The following is a 14,474-nucleotide window of genomic DNA, read 5'->3' as shown; positions in this document are numbered from 1 at the left end:
GACTGAAGTAAGCAAAATCAGAAAAGCCTCTCATTTTCATCTTAATACTACTTTTATTTTCAGTTCAGCAGCCCATTTTGGCTCTACTTTTGCTTTTCTTTCATTCATTGTCTCAAAGGTACAACAACCAGAATGTAGTATATTATCAAGAATATACTAAGTCAGCCATGATGGAATGGCAGAGCAGACTCGATAGGCTGGAGGGCCTATATTAGCTCCTATGTCTTATCGTCTTATATGTGTAATGGGGTGATCACTGTGTCCTGCTCTTAAAACCTGTTCTTTTATTATACAGGGTCTTTTTTGAGCTTTATTGATAGATAGCATTTCATTGTAATTTTACCTATTGTGTTTTTCAAGTCAGTGTAAGATCAGTTGCAGCCCTTCATGTGGTGATTTCCTTACGTGCATTAGATAGTATCTTCCCCTTTCAAATCAATGCTGACTTCTTCAAGCAGATTACTGTTTTAAAAATGATTCCACCTTACTCGTTCAAAATCAGTTCCTTTACTGTCCATGAAAGAAAGTAATAATAATGGGTAGTTAATAAGTAGTAATAAGTAGTAATAATAATAATAATAATATTCAGTTGTTTTTCAATTAAGTAGTTAGTCATAAGTCTTAGTCACAATTCTTAGTTTTGGGACTGTTTGCATCTATAATGGTGTACATAATGGAATTATACACCCCATTATGGAAAGTTATTATGGAAGTTGCTGTTCATTTTTTGTGCCAGCCTTAGATTCCAAGTCTTTTGCTTAGTCCTCTGATCAGTATTTTACTAACTTGCTTACAATTTCCTTTCAACATGCTCTTATTTTCTTGGAGTTTGTCAGATAAGCAGCTTCACCTTTCACACTTTAGGATTTGTACAGGCTAATTATGTTTTTCATTTTAAGTGTGATAGCACAATTGGTTGTCTTTTACAGATCATTATCCACATTGATAATTGATCTCAACTTAGCTGAGCAGTATAACATCTTAATGATATGAAGATTTATTATTTGTAGTGAATTAATTGAAAAGTAATGAGAAAATCGATCAAATGTTCCTTGACATATTGAGAACAAAGGTTGTTTTCAGCTTTTTCAGAATTATACCTCATAGAGTTGTTTTCTTTAAAAGAGCTAATTCAAGGTATTGTATATGAGGGCAGTGTCTCCGTTTCATGATATTCATTATGTAGAGGAATTCAGTATTCCAATAACTGAGAATTTAAATGTTTTATACATTTAATGAGTCTTTGCAACTTTCAAAGTGCTGATATACTGACTTAGCAGAGATAGTTTTGAAATTTACACATTTCTTACCTTTTATTAGGGTTCTATTCATTTCAGAAAAGCAAGTAAACGTTCACAGTCTAAGAAAAAAACAAATTTAGCCATCTTAAAAAAATCTGAATGTCAATTGTAATGAACTCACTATACTTAAAAATAATATTTCCTTACAGCTTTAAAACTATTGCTGTCACAATGTTTGAATTTAACTCTGAGGTACTCACATTTTGTATGACTACCTTTTTCTATCCTTTCCTCCCAACTTTTAGCTGTTCATGGAAACCTATTGCCTGTAAATTAGTTTATCAAGCTGGGCATTAAAACTAAGTGGATTAAGCAGTTATTTCTGTATCTATACGTTGAATTCAGACTGGAAATAATGTGCAACTTTTATGTAAAATGGTGGGTACCAAAATGTAAACTGTTAGATTTCTCAACTTAGAGTACAGAGCCCCGGAAATGAGGGCACATGCATCCCAATGACCCAGATTAATCCCAAGTTACAAGTCCAAGGATTTTGACGTCACCAGCCTTGCTAATAAAAGAAGGTAACTGCCTGAGAGATACCTATCTGAGCAGTATCATCTAGAAGAATCACTTAAAATGTGCAGTTATTCCATCATCACACATCAGAAATAAGAAGAGAATTAGATAAAATATCTCCTGCAAATGGAACACAGCCAACTCAAGATGGAACTGATTTGTTGATATGCAAAGGTTTGCCTGCAAATGAGCAGAGATGCAGACAGACCAATGCTTCAGATAATCCAATCACAAAACAAAATTGATCATCACCTTAAGGCAAAATACCGCCTGCCTTACTTTCCTCAAGGAGCCTCACTCCAGTATAACTACATTCAAATTTCTCTCACCTCAATAAACTGACATTTGTCTTAAGAAATCATGTTTGAGTATCCAAGATCTCAGTGTGTTTAAGTACTTTGATGAATATAAACATTTCACTGTCACTTAATCAGGTATTAATTTATTCCCTTTGCAGTTCTGATTCAACTAGATGACCAAAACTTGTCAATGAAATGGTCGAATTCTGTGAGACTCAGAAAGCTAACTGAATTCTACAACTGCCTCTTCAGGAAACATATATTCTTTGTCTGGTTTCCTCCCTTTCTACAGGACATGTCCATCAGCTGAGCATGAATGCAGGAAACAACAGGAATTCTGCAGATGCTGGAAATTCAAGCAACACACATCAAAGTTGCTGGTGAACGCAGCAGGCCAAGCAGCATCTGTAGGAAGAGGTGCAGTCGACGTTTCAGGCCGAGACCCTTCGTCAGGACTAACTGAAGGAAGAGTGAGTAAGGGATTTGAAAGTTGGAGGAGGAGGGGGAGATCCAAAATGATTGGAGAAGACAGTAGGGGAAGGGATAGAGCCAAGAGCTGGACAGGTGATTGGCAAAAGGGGATACGAGAGGATCATGGGACAGGAGGTCCAGGAAGAAAGACAAGGGGGGGGGGGGACCCAGAGGATGGGCGAGGTATATTCAGAGGGACAGAGGGAGAAAAAGGAGAGTGAGAATTTTTTGCTTTCTTTCTAGTAAAATCTTACTAACACTAGATGAATAACGAGCTAATTTGTTTCTGATGTTATCGAAGTGTAGGATGTTGGCCAAGACACTAGCAGAACTCTCTGCTCTATAAATATTATGGAAGAATTTTTTACTTTCTTTTCTTGAACCAAATTTCCATCTTCGCCCACACACAGTGCAATAGGAGCTTGTTTGTAGAAGAAAGTCATCTCAAACTATAGGATCATTTGATCCAAGAAAACTCCCTCTAAGGAAGGAAGTCTCAGTGGCATGTACCGTGAATTATTTAACATTGCAATATCGGTGCCTACATTCAAGAAAATTAGAAAGCACAGTTTAAGATGAGAAAGTTCTTCTAAGTGACCCATCCACTGCTACCAACCTTATAGTTCCCACACCCCGCACTTCACGTTTCTACCTCCTACCCAAGATCCACAAACCTGCCTGTCCTGGCCAACCTATCGTCTCAGCTTGCTCCTGCCCCACCGAACTCATTTCTGCATACCTCGACACTGTTTTATCACCCCTTGTTCAATCCCTTCCGACCTATGTTCGTGACACTTCTCACGCTCTTAAACTTTTTGATGATTTTAAGTTCCCTGGCCCCCACCGCTTTATTTTCACCATAGATGTCCAGTCCTTATATACTTCCATCCCCCATCAGGAAGGTCTCAAAGCTCTACGCTTCTTTTTGGATTCCAGACCTAATCAGTTCCCCTGTACCACCACTCTGCTCCGTCTAGCGGAATTAGTCCTTATTCTTAATAATTTCTCCTTTGGCTCCTCCCACTTCCTCCAAACTAAAGGTGTAGCTATGGGCACCCGTATGGGTCCTAGCTATGCCTGCCTTTCTGTTGGGTTTGTGGAACAATCTATGTTCCGTGTCTATTCTGGTATCTGTCCCCCACTTTTCCTTCGCTACATCGACGACTGCATTGGCGCTGCTTCCTGCACGCATGCAGGACTCGTTAACTTTATTAACTTTGCCTCCAACTTTCACCCTGCCCTCAAGTTTACCTGGTCCATTTCCGACACCTCCCTCCCCTTTCTAGATCTTTCTGTCTCTGTCTCTGGAGACAGCTTATCCACTGATGTCTACTATAAGCCTACTGACTCTCACAGCTATCTGGACTATTCCTCTTCTCACCCTGTCTCTTGCAAAAACGCCATCCCCTTCTCGCAATTCCTCCGTCTCTGCCGCATCTGTTCTCAGGATGAGGCTTTTCATTCTAGAACGAGGGAGATGTCTTCCTTTTTTAAAGAAAGGGGCTTCCCTTCCTCCACTATCAACTCTGCTCTTAAACGCATCTCCACCATTTCACGTACATCTGCTCTCACTCCATCCTCCCGCCACCCCACTAGCAACAGGGTTCCCCTGGTCCTCACCTACCACCCCACCAGCCTCCAGGTCCAACATATTATTCTCCGTAACTTCCGCCACCTCCAACGGGATCCCACCACTAAGCACATTTTTCCCTCCCCCCCCCCTCTGCATTCCGCAGGGATCGCTCCCTACACAACTCCCTTGTCCATTCGTCCCCCCCATCCCTCACCACTGATCTCCCTCCTGGCACTTATCCGTGTAAGCGGAATAAGTGCTACACATGCCCTTACACTTCCTCCCTTACCACCATTCAGGGCCCCAAACAGTCCTTCCAGGTGAGGCAACACTTCACCTGTGAGTCGACTGGGGTGATATGCTGCGTCCGGTGCTCCCGATGTGGCCTTTTATATATTGGCGAGACCCGACGCAGACTGGGAGACCACTTTGCTGAACATCTACGCTCTGTCCACCAGAGAAAGCAGGATCTCCCAGTGGCCACACATTTTAATTCCACATCCCATTCCCATTCTGACATGTCTATCTACGGCCTCCTGTAGTGTAAAGATGAAGCCACACTCAGGTTGGAGGAACAACACTTTGTATTCCGTCTGGGTAGCCTCCAACCTGATGGCATGAACATCGACTTCTCTAACTTCCGCTAAGGCCCCACCTCCCCCTCGTACCCCATCTGTTACTTATTTTTATGCACACATTCTTTCTCTCACTCTCCTTTTTCTCCCTCTGTCCCTCTGAATATACCTCTTGCCCATCCTCTGGGTCCACCCCCCCACTCCTTGCCTTTCTTCATGGACCTCCTGTCCCATGATTCTCTCGTATCCCCTTTTGCCTATCACCTGTCCAGCTCTTGGCTCTATCCCTCCCCCTCCTGTCTTCTCCTATCATTTTGGATCTCCCCCTCCCCCTCCAACTTTCAAATCCCTTACTCACTCTTCCTTCAGTTAGTCCTGACGAAGGGTCTCAGCCTGAAACGTCGACTGCACCTCTTCCTACAGATGCTGCTTGGCCTGCTGCGTTCACCAGCAACTTTGATGAATGCAGGAAGACATCTTATTTTAACCAAATGAACTACAACTCTAAACCTAAGCTGACATGAATAAAACAGTAAGAAATCAATCAATATCCTCTTCTTGAAGCTTCCTCTTTGCAAATTACACCACATCCGCTGATCAACTCAGCAGCTGCATACCAGGTACCTGTAAAAAAAAGCCTAAAGCAATCACGACGTTATGGGTAAGGGTATGTATTGTAAATCAATCACCACAACTTCGAAATAGTATTTATCAAGTATTTAGGTAAATGTTCCCATTTCAGCTTCAACAGAGAGAATTTCTTAATCAGTCATTTTGCTGGAAGAATAGAATGATGATCTGTGCCATGAGTAACTGCTTAACTTTAACTAAGTTAAAAGAAGGGCTAAGTCTGTCTTTCTAGTTCTATGATTGGGGTTTAAGTTCTGCTCCCTTTGCTTATTTTAGCGAAGAACTTGTATTAGGTCAAGCTATTGTGCATATAGTTAAAATATATTTGGCTTTATGATAAGTTTAGCAATGGGTAAATCAGGAGCGCTGTGAATACATGTGAACTGGCAACACTCTTTAATCAGATACCATTTTTGCTTCATTCTCTCTAAAATAACTCATACCATTTTCTGATGTTATGAATGCTCAAGCAAAGATGAAAGCTGGAAGAAACTAAAAAGCTGGTGATAAAACTTGTATAGTAAAATATAACATTTGCTGTAGAAAATTCTAATGACATTTATCCTATTGTCAAAGCTCAGCATGTACTGCATGTTGGTTGAAATATCCATATTAATGATTATGAAAAATCGGTAACTTAATTTTTGGATCTTATATTGAGTTTAAATAGTAAATGCGTCTATACTGTATAATTGTAATATTATTTAATCTGGGTGTTTTGGTTAACAGTGAAATAATTTGCTTTAATCCACACTGTGTATATTTTATATGAAAAGAAAACATGTCTTAATTTATTATTGCTTACTTCCTTTAGTTTGACAACCAAAAATGAACAACACCAGAGATCTTATTAGATATAAAAAGCCAATATCTGCTTTGTACTGTGCCTCTAGATATTGTTGTTTAATTGAGGTTATGAAGATGTTTAATTTTCTGTAGTTGTTTTTATTTCATTCCAAAATTAAATTGTTACTTTCATCTGCAGCTTGGCCTTTTTGGTTACCAACCACAGAATGGGATAGAGCATGGGTGGATAACATGATGAGCAGTATTTCCTGTGCACTTTATAAATGGAACTTTCCAAAGCTGCTAAACTGAAGGAAATGATTATGTTATAAGACCTAACATCTTCATTAGTGATCTATCATACAGTTTGCATTGATAGAAAGTTGAAACAGCTTTATATTGATGCAAAGTGCATATGCTAATTGAATTGTGAATCCACTCTAATGAAAGACTGGCAGCGTGTCTCTGGGCTTAGAAAAAACAGGTGCTTGTCGGATATATGTTCCTTTAAGAATCATAGCACCTTAAAATTGCTGCTCCCTTTGTATCATAACTTGCTGACCAAGATCACATTGATGTTAAGTGCACTTAGTCTTTATGAAATACAAACATGATCAGAAAATCATGATAACATCACATTATTAATGACCTAAGTTAACTTATGTTGAATTCTATATTTCTTATGTGATAGTTTATCTGAAATCACATAGATTATTCAGAACTTTTGATTCTGCAGGTACTGAGCAAGATTACTAATATGACAATACATCATCAGTAAAAACATCCCAGCACAGTACAGAAAAAATGTCTCGGTTTAATAGAACAGCTGCTTTTATAGTTTTGATCAAAAACACCACAACCTTTGATAAACTACAATAAATAAAATGAGCAGAAAATTGGCTTGAAAGCGGATAACATTTTGTGATACAGCTTAGATTATATTTAATTCCATTTCGTATTCAAAACTTAATGTTCATTTAAGAATGATTGATTGGATTTTCTGTGGATTTGTCCTTGGTAACTGATTGTGTTGATTTGCCCAAGATGCAATGTGGGTCACCTATCAATCAGCTGTCTGCCATATGACAAAAATGCATGTGTTAAAATGAATATAAATGTTTGTATTTTATCAAATGTACATTTTGAAAAATATCAATATTTGAAAATGTGCATGATTTATGTATATGGCACAAGAATTCAAAGTAAGTTGCATACTTAGCAGCATGTCAACTAATTCAAACATAATAATGATAAAAATTGATTTTTTTCACATTATTTTTCTTCTTAGGAAAGTGTGAAATAGTATTTCATTTTTATGACTTCAACACAATTAAACAATATATAGGCTAAAATTCTACCACTGCCGATTTATTCATCCTCTGCTTATGCTACTGAATGTTATTTTTACAGGTAAAGATACGCAATCCAATAAACCAGATTGAACAGACCAAATGCTGTCGGGAAGAATATTCTAGAGTAAGAATCAATTTTGGTAATACGGATATGTATTCGGCCCTGCCTCCATGCTCCTGTACGGCATTCCTCGAAGCAGCAGAAGAAACTGCTACAGTCTTTGCCATCCAAGCACTCATAGCCGTAGTCATCATGTTCTTGTAGATGTGCAATGTTGTTCACCTGAATTAATGTTGATCCTGGACGAACATTAATGGCAGGTGATTTCTGCAAATATATCAAAAATAATGTATTAATTGATCTTGTTTTATTTTTGCAAGATTTTGAATTCTATAGTGGTTAATATACTGTAGCAGTGACTAAATTCATACTTGGAAGAGGACCTGTACGTATTTAAATTGCAGGCCATCTGGCATCAGTCCCAATCTTTTATTCATAGATAAACCCCTACTAAATGATGGGATGACCTTTACAACAATGCATTGCAAATATGAATGACAAATTTGTGGGAAAAATTGATTTATTTATATTGGTTGCAGTAATTTGTCAAAGTCATTAGGGACTTACATTTCTAAGAGTATGAACAACTTAGATTACATTAATATTTTGTCACACTTGAAATTTCTTTTTAAACCTTGTCACCTAATCATGATGGTAAAATGTTTAAACCGCTATCATTTTTTTACCTCATCTGCCAGTCCTTGCTCCTCTGATGTTTAATATTGGCAATTTAAACCACAGGCAACTTTTTTTACCAGTCTACTCTGTTAATCTTTATTAAAAGACCACTGGGAGATGAAGACATACGAACAAGAGAAAATCTGCAGATGCTGGAAATCCAAGCAACCCAAGCAAAATACTGGAGGAACTCACCAGGATGTATGAAAAAGAGTACAGTCAACATTATGGTTGAGACTGGAGAAGAAAGTTTGAGGAGCCAGCGTCAGAAGGTGAGAGGAGGAGAGGAAGAAACACAAGGTGACAGGTGAAACCAGGAGGGGAAGGGTGAAATAAAGGGTTGGGAAGTTGCTTGTGAAAGAGATACTCAGCTGGAGAAGGGTCAATCTAATAGGAGAGAACAGACGGCTATGGAAGAGGGACACAAGGGGAGGAGCACCAGATGGAGGAGATGGGCGGGCAACAAGATAAGGTGAGAGAGGGAAAAGGGGATTGAGGTTAGAGAAGGAGGCGAACGGGGTGAGGGGCATTACCAGAATTTCGAGAGATCAACGTTCATGCAATTAGGTTGGAGGCTATGCAGATGGAATATAGGGTGATGCTCCTCCGAACTAAGTGTGGCCTCATTATGACATTAGAGGAAGCCACAGATGGATATTGTTGGAATGGGAATGGGGATTGGAATTGAAATGGGTTGCCACTGGAAGATCCCAGTTTTTCTGGAGAATGGACCATATGTGCTCAGTGAAGCAGTCTCCCAAAATATGTCGGAACTCACTGATAAACAAGAGGCCACACCAGGAGCATCGGATACAATGGATGCCGCAACAGACTCACAGGTGAAGTGACGCCTCACCTGGAAGGACTGCTTGGGGCCCTGAATGGTAGTGAGGGAGGAGGTACAGGGGCAGGTGTAGCACTTGTTCCGCTTTCGAGAATAAGTGCCAGGAGGGAGATCAGTGGGGAGGGCTGAATGGACAAGGGAGTCGCAAAGGGAGCAATCCCTGTGGAAAGCAGAAAGTGAGGGAGAGGGAAAGGTCTACTTGGTGATGGTGTCCCATTGGAGGTGGTGGAAGTTACAGAGAATTATGTGCTGGACGCGGAGGCTGGTGGGGTGGTAGGTGATGAAGATATATGAACTCTTTGCTACAGTTAATGGTGGTAAAACACTTAAGCATATCATTAATATTGTTTTTTAATGTTTCACTGATACTGAAGTTATCAATTGTAAAGTTCTCAGAACAGCTTTATATAATTATGTTTCCCCTGTGTAATCATCGGCACATCTATTTAATATATTGCAAGTTCTTATGGCTGCTAGCATTTGGCCTAGCAATGATGATCTCAGCATCTAGCACAACACAAGCTGCAATCTTTCAACTACAAGGGGAACTTTCTGCTTAACGATTGGGGAAGAATGGAAGATTCTCCACAAGAGTTCAAGCATGAAGCAGTGAGTGCTCCCAAAGCAACAAACAAGGTGCTGAATGAACCCAACAGGTCAAGCAGCATCTGAAGAGGGAAGTGGACAGTAAATGTTTCAGGTCAGGATCTTCATCAGGATTGAAAGATATTAAGAGTGATAGTGAGTATAAAAAAGTGTAGCAAAAGCTGGCAGCCTATAGGTGGATCTAGGTGAGGAGTGGCGATAAGGCAGATGGAGAAGGGAAAAGGGGAAATAGGGATAAAGGCTGGGACGTGATAAGTGGAGGGAACAAATGGTTGCAGATGATAGAATTATGATAGGACAGGAAGGTGGAACATCAAATAAGGGAGTGGGCTGAGTAGATGGGAACTTTGTGGGGAGGATAACTATGATAAGGAGTCATGCTCCCAAGGGGTCATTCCCAGACTACAAGGGGAATGCTTTTTTGCAAAGAGGTCATAAAGTTATAGCTAGCTACTCATGATAGAAGGTTATTAGGCAGGTAGGGGGTAATATTAAATATCTGCCATTTGGGAAGTCTGTGATGACGATAAATTTCCTTGCCTGTTCTGTATAAATGAAAATAAGAAACGGCAACAGGAATAGGTCAATAGGCTCTTGAGCCTATTTGATAATATTATAAACAAGAGAAAATCTGCAGATGCTGGAAATCCAAGCAACACACATACAAAATGCTGGAGGAACTCAGCAGGCCAGGCAGCATCTATGGAAAAAAGTACAGTTGAAGTTCCAGGCCAAGACAGTTCATCAAGACTGGAGAAAAAATAATGAGGAGTTAGAGTAGGAAGGTGAGGGAGGGGAGGACGAATATCATGGCTGACCCAGCCCTACCCTCTACGACACTTCCCTGCTTTTTCGCCATGACTGCCTCCACAACTCGCTAAGAAAGACAATTTTAGTGATTTTAAAACTTCGGAGAAAATAAATTTCTCCTTGTCTCTGTCTTAAATTGGTGTGCCCACCAGAAAGAAAATTTCCTTCGCAACATCAACATTACTAGTCCCTTTCATAACATTACATCTCATTCTTCTATATGCCAATGAATATGGTCCAATCTCAATTGACACTTCAGGAAAATAGTACAAGAATGTTTCCAGTGTTTCTTCCAACAGAGATATAGCCTTCTTCAGATGTGGAGAACAACACTATCCACAATACATCAGGTGCTATTTTACAAGTTATTGCTGAAGTCATCAAAATATCTCCACACCCCAGCAATGAAAAATCTATTTTTCTTCCTAATTATTTCCTGTACCTGCATGCAAGCATATTGTATTGCATATGCTACAACCTTTAGGTTCCTTTGTAAAAGAACATTTTGTAATCTCACTCCATTTCAGTAATATTTTACTTTTTCATTCTTCCTTCCAAAGTAGATAAACTCATATGTTCCACATTCCATCTGCCAACCTCTTGCCCAGTCACATACCCATCCATATCTGTTTGCAGGCCTTTTATGTTCTCCTCACAACTTGCAGACTCGCATAGCTTTGTGTCATCAGCATATTTGGCCTCTATAGGTTACAATCCTTCAACCAAGTCATTAATATAAAGTAACATATAGTTGAAACACTGGCATTATTCCAGGTAGCACTCCTATAGTTCTTCACTGCCAATTCAAAAATGATCCATAAAGCATAATAGGGAAAGTTCTCAGGCTTATTTTAAGAGATGTGATAACAGAGCACTTAAAAAATATTAATGGATTCAGACTATCAAAGAAGAACAGAGAAGGAAGTGGGGATGTTCTTTACAAAGCACAGTTTCGATGGTGGGGATGGGAGGGAACACATAATTAAAATCTGGTTGTATTGCAGATGAATAACGGAAGTTTTCAGATCAGTGAAATGAGAAATCATGCCAGACATAAATGTGGGTTTTGGACCATCTTGGCCATCATTTGGGAGAATTTCTAAGTTGTTCTTTTCGGCAGTAACTGCATCAATGGTCCTGTTTGGAGCTGGAACATAGACTGGTGCCAGGCTCCTCCTGGAGCTACTCGGAAATATTTCTGAACATTTTGCCCTTCACTTTTCTCCCAATCTCTCAGGAGAAATATTTGTCCTGTCATCAGTAACTCGCACAGGAATCTGGCTTCAAACACAACTCTGCTTGCAGAGTATCAGCATTGTTCATATCACAATGTGTTGTATTACATAACATACCATGATTTTTGAAGAGATTTTGAAGGGGAAATATTTGCAAATGTTTCAGTCTGAATTAGGAATTGATGATTAAATTTGATACAGAGCCTACATTTTAACCTATCCAAATATATCTTCAAATGTTCTTTCAGGCATAAAATAAGGAGATAGTCAAATTAATTGTGTACTTTCTGATTTATCATACTGTGCATCTTAAAATGTAGTTGCACAAGGCTGCAGATGCAGAAAAATTGATTGTTGGCATTAAATTTTCTAACATGGTGAATTTCATAAATGTCACAAATCTATGTTGAGAGTGATGGAACAGAGCAAAATGTCTTCGGAATATTTGTTCAAAATCTTTGAATTTTGTTGCAATGTCAACAAAACACAGGAGATCATTAGGACTTGGATCATATAATCCAGATAGGAGCTTAAATGAGGTCATTTGAATTATCTGTAAAGTTAGATTCATGGAGTTGCATTCATAAGGTTATACTGCACAGAAGTGTCCTGTCAGCTCTCTAAATAACAATCAGCAGTCCATCTATACAAATGGCATTTTGTATTTTGGGATGATTTTTGCATTTTGGGATGATGAGGGAAACTTATTATCAAAGTATGTATAGGTCACCATATACTACCCCTGAGATACATTTTTTATGCAGGGAATCACAGTAAAGCAAAGAAAAACAGTGGAGTCAATGAAAAACTACACAAAAATAAAGACTGACAAACAATCAATGTGCAAAACTGTGCAAATACAAAAAAAAAACAAAAAATAATAAAAATGAATTGTAAATAAATAATACCTGAAATGTAGGTTAAGAACTAAATTGGACACCTTATTCAAAGATGCTGCAATTCATTGGTACAACGCATTGTTAGATAGCAGCCGAGGCAAAGATCTGACAAAGGAATTATGAGAAATGTATGGTGCAAAATAGGACACAGGCTGCAAACAACTGAATGTCTTTGCTTTCACAGAGAAATAAAAAAATGGGAGATTCGCCAGAAGTTTACTGGAATTGGTATGCCTGTAGGTAAAAAAAGGGTCATTGATGAGTGTTTCAGCAGCAGGTAAACTAAAGAATAATGGAGTTGAATTATGCTATAAAGATGAAGATACAGTAGGTAATCTTCCTGATGATGTAGACCAAAGTTCATCTCAGGGTCAAAAGTACACAAAACTTGTCAGGGAAAGGAATATAGTATTGACGAGAACAGAGGTTTCCTGGTGGTGACTGATGGAGTAACAGCAATCCAACTTTAATTATCTTAATTATCTTTATTTATCTTACTATTTCCAACCTGTCTTGAAACTTCTTTTGTAAGTGTGATATTCTTTCATTATGGCTGGAAGGAGTGTCAGAGGTACTAAAAACGATGATTTTCCTGCCTCTTTGGATTCTATTATGGAATTGCTGCAAATTCATACACGAGAAGCCTCTGAGAAGTTTCAACAATTCAGCACTAAATATAAACAAATAGATGGCAAATTGGACTCTATTCAACAAACACTTAATGAACACGATAAACGTGTTAAAATAATGAGGAAAATTTGTCGGCTCTGGAAACGGAAGTGGATGAATTACAGAAGCTTTGTGAAAAGCAATCGAAGTCTAATGAAAAGTTAAGACGGAAGATTATCGACCTAGAAAATAGAAGTAGAAGGAACAACCTATGGGTTCTGGGTCTCGAAAAATTAATTGAAGGTAACCATCCTATGGAGTTTTTAACAAACTTTTTGCCAGAATTATTTCCGGAGATTTTGACGTCTGTGCCTATGATCGATCGAGTTCACAGATCTCCTGCGTTTAGACCTCCTAATGCTCAGAGACCAAGATCAGTAATAATATGTTTTCAGGAATTTAAACAAAGGAACTCTTAATTCGCAGATCTCATCGAAGAGGCATGATTAACTATAATGGTCGCAAGATTAGAATTGTTGAAAATTATTCATCTGAAGTTATGCAGGAATATGTTAAGTTCAAAGAAGTTATGTCCGAGCTTTTTAATATGGGTTTCAAGCCTTCCCTTTGCTACCCAGCCTGACTCAGAATCACACTTAAAAACGGTTCTTTCGAATGGTTCCGCTCTACTGTTGAAGCACAAAAGTTTTTAAAATCTGAAGGTTAAATCCGAAGGCTAACTGTTTAGTTTCTCCTTACATGAAGACACAAGATTAAATGAGAAACTTTTAATTTGCAAATCCCGTCGAAAGGGCAAGATTGGTTATAGGGTGGAATATTAAGATTCTCGAAGATTATTTGCTTGAGGTTATGCAGGAATGTGCTAAGTTTAAACAAGCTCTGTTGGAAATTTTTTTACAAGGGTTTTAATCCGTCCCTTGGCTACCCAGTTTGACTGAGAATCTCATTAAAGATGGATCCTTCGAATGGTTTTGTTTGAATGCCGAAGCACAAAAATTTACTATATTTGAAGGCTAATTGCTTAGTCTGTTTTTCCATGAACATATAAGATTAATGTTTAATATCTATCCGTATGAATAATTGTATATTTTACTTTTGGTAAACCTTTGTAACTAATTTCCTTTCATGTTTTTAATACTGTATTTTTGATGTACAAGAATTGAATCTCTTGTTTGGGCATTGTTTAGTCTAGGTTGGAATATAAA

At 38.5% G+C, this 14,474-nt stretch overlaps 1 protein-coding gene across 2 annotated transcripts in view; it reads right to left on the bottom strand.

Moving 5' to 3' along the window:
* Positions 1 to 5,208: 5,208 nt before the first annotated feature.
* Positions 5,209 to 14,474, bottom strand: part of gabrg1 (gamma-aminobutyric acid type A receptor subunit gamma1) — a 148,769-nt gene continuing 139,503 nt past the window's right edge. For both annotated transcript variants that reach the window (XM_063042131.1, XM_063042132.1), the window contains one exon: positions 5,209 to 7,834. In XM_063042131.1, the coding sequence (XP_062898201.1) occupies positions 7,559 to 7,834 (276 nt within the window). In that variant the 3' untranslated portion in view covers positions 5,209 to 7,558. The remainder of the gene's footprint in view (positions 7,835 to 14,474) is intronic.

The sequence above is a fragment of the Mobula hypostoma genome, chromosome 3 (genome assembly GCF_963921235.1).
Source record: "Mobula hypostoma chromosome 3, sMobHyp1.1, whole genome shotgun sequence".
Taxonomy (NCBI): Eukaryota; Metazoa; Chordata; class Chondrichthyes; order Myliobatiformes; family Myliobatidae; genus Mobula; species Mobula hypostoma.
Note: the sequence above shows the minus strand (reverse complement) of the source record. Positions and strands in the feature narration are given on the sequence as shown.